Genomic DNA, 5,298 nt, shown 5'->3' with positions numbered 1-5,298 from the left:
CAGCAGCTCCCATTGGCCTGGAGCAGCGAACTGCGGCCAATGGGAGCTGCGATGGCCGAACCTGCGGACGTGGCAGGTAAACAAACTGGCCTGGCCCTCCAGGGGCTTTCCCCACACAAGCGGCGTCCCAAGTTTGGGAAACACTGGACTAGGGAAACGATGAATTGCACTGGTGCAGCTTTACCCTGGTTTCAAACAGAGGGAAGCTTCGTGGGCACAAATGCTAGGGGTTTGGACTCCGGCAGTTTCACCCGTAACTGAAATCCCCGGTATAGAGAAGATCAAAAAGTGGCCTTCAGCAGAAGAGCATACAGTCATGTTAACTGACTATTGTCAGGGCTAAATGATGGGGCGGAGGTGAGTTGCTGGAAGCATGTGTAATGATGTCCCGTGGGTTCATCTGTGGATCTTAAAAGCAGGACCAGACCCATTAGCTTAAAGGCATCTATATCTGATCTAGGTGCTAGAGGGAGGCAGAGGTGGAGTGTTAGCATGGATTACACATGGATGTGGAGTAGGTGGTCAGTTGATGTGGGATGAAGAATGCAGGAGGTAAATGCAAGCAGTGGGATAGGGTGGAGAGGGTAGGTATGCTTTTTGCAAGCTGATACTGATCAGCTGGTTTAGTTGCTTGTCTATTGAAACTGATTTTGTCTCCAACTTTCTTTCAGGGTTTCCACGGTCCTTATCCCTTTGGACAGTCTTAAAAACAAACAAAAAAACGGGTACCGTCAAGAGGAGAATTTAACAAAGAACTGACTCATGGGGGACAGAGGGGGGTTCTTATGGCTTATAGAAGACACGGCATGGATCCCCTTCTCTGCCTCCGCAACCTGGATAAAGAAGAAAACAAACAAAAACCAATAACTTAAGACTAGTGGTTTCCAGAGGAAAACAAAACTAAAGTATGCATGTGTGAATGCTGAATTTTAGGAGTGCTGTTCAATGCTATGAGAAAGAGAAAATACACCAACACCATGGGTTTTTTTAGAAGTCATTATCACAATTAATTAGGTAGCTGAAAATTTAAAAAAATTAAAATGAAAGCCATCTTTTTAAAAGAAAAAAAAGTAATTATTTTGCCTACAGAGCGATTGTAGTTTGAGCAAATGTTTAATTTTTTTGTTTGTTTCCTGTTCATAATTTTTTTTAATAAGGGACAGAGTGCATTTTTATGGAACTGTCGTGTTTGCTTGCTACAGAACGGGAGCTCGCTTAGCATCTTCTGGGGTTCATGCAGTGACTTCTCTTTGTATGTTGGATGTTTTCAATGTGCGATTGGGCCAGCACCCAGCTCTGTGAATTTCAGTGATATCAGCCGTTTTTAGTTATCAACCTTTTAATCTTCAGTTTTTGTCTGTTTCCCTTTTGACCTTAGTGTTATTGGAAACCTCAGTGAAGACCAAACTGTTGCATTAGAATGGGAGGACTCCAGCATTGCGTTTACCTGCGAGGTTTATTTTTCTCTTGGAACTTGAAATATACATACACGTATTTCAGTAAGAAACAGACTTACTAGAGTTCCAAAGCAGGTCCTAAATGATTGGTATTTTAAAATGCTGTTTTGTTTGTCAAATATTGATGTCCAGTAGCTGTGCCTAGGACAGCCAGGCAAGTGTATCTGTCTTGTGCCAAGAGGAAATTAACTTTCTGTAGCTGTAGTTCACCAAACAGTAATTATAAAGTTTTACAAAAGTCATGTCCCTTTAGGTTTAAACCTCACATCCCTACCCTTTTTATATAAGTATAATTTTAATTCCTCTCTCCTGTGATTAAAGTGCTAGCTTAGGAGGCAGAGGCCAATTGTTTTTGAAGTAGAGCAAGAAGTTGAATCATCAGCTGGATTCCACAGTAGCGCCTAGTATTCTTTCGCCTTTTTACTGGCCTGTAGCTTCTTTGAGGCTCTAGCTTTCTAGATGGGTCTCATCAAGCCTCCTGTTCAGAAGAGGAAGAGCTTTTCTGGACATGAGGGTCACTTAGCTGTGAGCGTCCTCAGAGGAATGATAGCCATGTGCAAATGAGACCGTGCAGAGCAGTTGCGGAGGGTGGCGGAGTTCTGTTTCAGACTTTGTGGCGTTGGGTCACTGTGAGCCAAGCAACCCAGGTACTTGGGAAGAGAATGGGTTTTTTGGAGGGGAGGCACTAATTCAGAAACTTGAACCAGGCCGTAACAGCCATCTGCCAAAGATACAATAATATGCAACGTCCCCCATCCTCCTCCTCCAAAACTCCCCATCCCAAACTACCCATTCATGTTGGGAGCTGAGTGCATGGTATGCCTGCTGGCGAGAGCGATGCAAGGCTTTAGACTGACCTAGTCTGCACCCAAGCATCAGTGTTTGCTTGGTTGACTTAAGCAGGGTTTCATTTTCAGTGCAGTGTCCATGGGCCTTATTCTCCCAGGCATATGGGTAGCTCCTGTTGAGGTTAGTGGGAATTGTTGGTATCCTGCCAAGGAAGAATTAGACCCCTGGTGAGGCATTTGGATACTTGTACTCTCTAGAACCCAGTGAACAGCTACCCTGGTATTGCTCCATTAGTGGGTGTTTAGTTGTCTATTGGACACTGGATTTCGAAGGAAGTGTTCCCTTTTAAGATTGGAAGTTTCCCTTTCCTCTCTCTCTAAACACATGGATGGGGCTGGGGACAGAGTTGTAATGGATCGCCCCTTGGACGAAGAAGGTCGGGGTGTTTGGAGGTAGGTCCTGCCTGGCTTGGGGAGTTAACCTGAAGACTTGTGGCAGGATGGCTGCCTGCTAGACTTGGAGAAGGGGGTGCAGATCCACGTTTGTGCTTTGAATGCAGTTTAGGAGGTGGAGGCTGCATTTGGTTAGCTGTAGTCATAAGACCCTGTATATGTCTTGTAAAATCCCTCTTGCTGTGGGCGAGATATGTTATTCAAAGTCACAAAGAAGCAAGTGTGTAAACCGTCATGGTGAAGTGTGGGCAAGGTTTGAATTGTCATGACAAGCATACAAGGCATGACCACGTGCACATCTAGTACCCAGCATGTAGCATCCCCACTCCCGTGCGTCCCTTCTGGAAGTGTTGCTGTTAGCTGAGGTGACAAGGCTGCTCGTTGGTCTCTTCACATCAGCTTCATCCGTCTGTTGTGTAGAGGAGGAGGAACAAGGAGTCCTGGGTTTCTGACTGCTGCCGCCACTGGGCCTAGAACTCTGCAAACCTTTTACTGGCAGGGGCCGCTGGGTGACCCTCAAAGCCACCTCGCCTGACTCTCGTTTTCTCTTCTGCTGTTCCCAGGCAAGTAGGCTTCACCTGAGCAAACTGATGGCCATGTTTACATCCGCCTGTCACCAGTGCAAAGATTGTATTTTGTTCCTTTCTCTAGAGAAAGCTAGCGTCCACCCCTAGTTGTTCCTGTGCCTTCTCAGTCCATTCTGCACAGATCTCAGTGTTGTCTCCTCTCTTGAGCCTGTCTAAGTCTACATGCCCTTGTGATTGGGTTGTTCACAGAGTGAAGAAAGGCAGGGCCTGATTTGAGCTGCAGTTGCAATAAGTCAGCCTGTTAACACTGGCCTATTACAGCTGTTTCCTAGGAAATCAGTCTGGAGCATAAACACAACCCTTATCAGCGGGGAGGATCTCTCTATAAATAACTGCAAAAGGCTCATAACTGTTTCAGGGTGTTGGTTAGCGTGATAATCCTCGTGTGATGACGAAGGGAAGATGTTTAAACTGGTAATTAATCTGCCTCTTGTGTCTTCTCTCCAGTGAAAACTGAGTCCCCTGGCACTCAGTGATGCACCCAGTCCCCAAATTTAAGCTACTTTTAAGTTTGCAACATTCTCAAAAGAGGATTTCAGGGGTGCTCAGCAAAGGTCTCAGCTAGTCATAGTTGGGGCTGAAATTGCACTGCTTTCCTAGGGGCAACATTTTCAAGGCAGGAGGGGGGCTAACATTAGGCACCTAAACCAAAAATAGCCAGATTTTTTTCAGACGTGCTAAGCACCCAAGTTTCTCATTGATCTCAGCAGGGAGAACCTCTGAAAACCAGACTGAATCACATGCCTAATTTTAGGCACTCAGGTTTTAAAATGTGTTCTAGGTCTCAGAGCCTCAGCAAATGGTTACCTGCCTGAGACTGCTGGGCAAGGGAAGAGGCCCAACAAAGCTTGCCCTATGCTGTGTTACCCAACCCAGGCTGGTGTCCCTGACTTTGGGAACAAAGGGGCTGGTACCCACTGGTTTGAGACAGGCTGTAGCTATGGAGGGGCTGCAGTTGGCTCTGATCCCTTTTCCTGGCTGCTGCTGTTGTGGGGAGGAGGGTCTTGGAGTCCTGAGAGGGCACAGCAAATGGAGATCTCTTCAAAAAAGAAAGTTTAAACTTCCAATACATATTTGTTTTTTTACATGGAACCTCAAGCGTGGTGTGAGCTGTTGAGTCCGGAAACGCCTGGTAACCCCTGTGTCTCACTGTGTGACTCAAGTCTGGGTTGCAAATATACCCTGTCCCATGGCTGGGAAAGCCTGGGTAAGCTTTGCGCCCCTCTGGCTGGAAACCCACTCTGTACTTGGGAAGAGGTGTCTAGCCTGCTTTGGCATGGCAGAAAGTATCTGCTGCCCTATGTCTTGGGAGGGGGAGGGGGGGTGGGGGAGGAAAGAGTGCATCCTGAAACCTCCAGGGTTTGGGAGATGTCTGGGACCCCACAACTGGGGATGCAAGTGCAATCCCAGACCCCATGGGTGTGAGCATAATCGGAGTCTGCAGGGCTAGGAAATACACACTGTCCCCTGTTTCTGTTGGTTTTTTTTTTCTTGTGTGAGTGAGTGGTTGGTTCTGCAGCCTGACTTTATTCCCTCTGGGGGGAGTGCATGTGTAGAACAGGATGGCGTGTTGCCTCATTGAGTCTGGGAGAAGTCTGATGATAGCACATTGGGGATAATAAAAAAGGAAGCTTTTTCCTTTAATGTATAAATGAATATTTGTATGATTAAATTAACACAGAAAAAATTACCTTCAGCCGTCTATAGAGGTTTTTTTTATTGAAGGTGTGAATGATTTCTAGTCTCCTGTGACCTCTGCAATATTTGTTAAATGCACCTCCTTTGCTTCCATCCCCAGATCATTGGGGGTGCCGGGCAGACATCACAAGTGTGCCGTAAAACTCAACGTTATCTCTCCTTTCCCCATGAATAAATTTAAGGAGAAAATTTTAAAGGAAATAAATTCATGGTGCATTGGATGCATGAAATAAAACAAAGTACTTTTCCAATCCAGATATAAATGCCAACAACACTAAACACTGGAGGAGGGATCATTTAAAAAACAGATGGCTT

At 45.9% G+C, this 5,298-nt stretch overlaps 1 protein-coding gene across 3 annotated transcripts in view; it reads left to right on the top strand.

Annotated features, from left to right (window-relative positions):
- ILRUN (inflammation and lipid regulator with UBA-like and NBR1-like domains) overlaps window positions 1-4,975 on the top strand; it is a 50,424-nt gene extending 45,449 nt beyond the window's left edge. For all 3 annotated transcript variants that reach the window (XR_004645377.1, XM_034767426.1, XM_034767428.1), the window contains one exon: window positions 672-4,975. Coding sequence is in view for 2 of the 3 variants with exons in the window: in XM_034767426.1 (XP_034623317.1) it covers window positions 672-707 (36 nt within the window). In the remaining variant the exon portion in view is untranslated. The remainder of the gene's footprint in view (window positions 1-671) is intronic.
- Window positions 4,976-5,298: the final 323 nt, after the last annotated feature.

This window comes from Trachemys scripta, chromosome 4, assembly GCF_013100865.1.
Source record: "Trachemys scripta elegans isolate TJP31775 chromosome 4, CAS_Tse_1.0, whole genome shotgun sequence".
In the NCBI taxonomy this organism is placed as follows: domain Eukaryota; kingdom Metazoa; phylum Chordata; order Testudines; family Emydidae; genus Trachemys; species Trachemys scripta.
The sequence above is the reverse complement of the archived record's forward strand: the minus strand, read 5'-3'. Positions and strand labels throughout refer to the sequence as shown.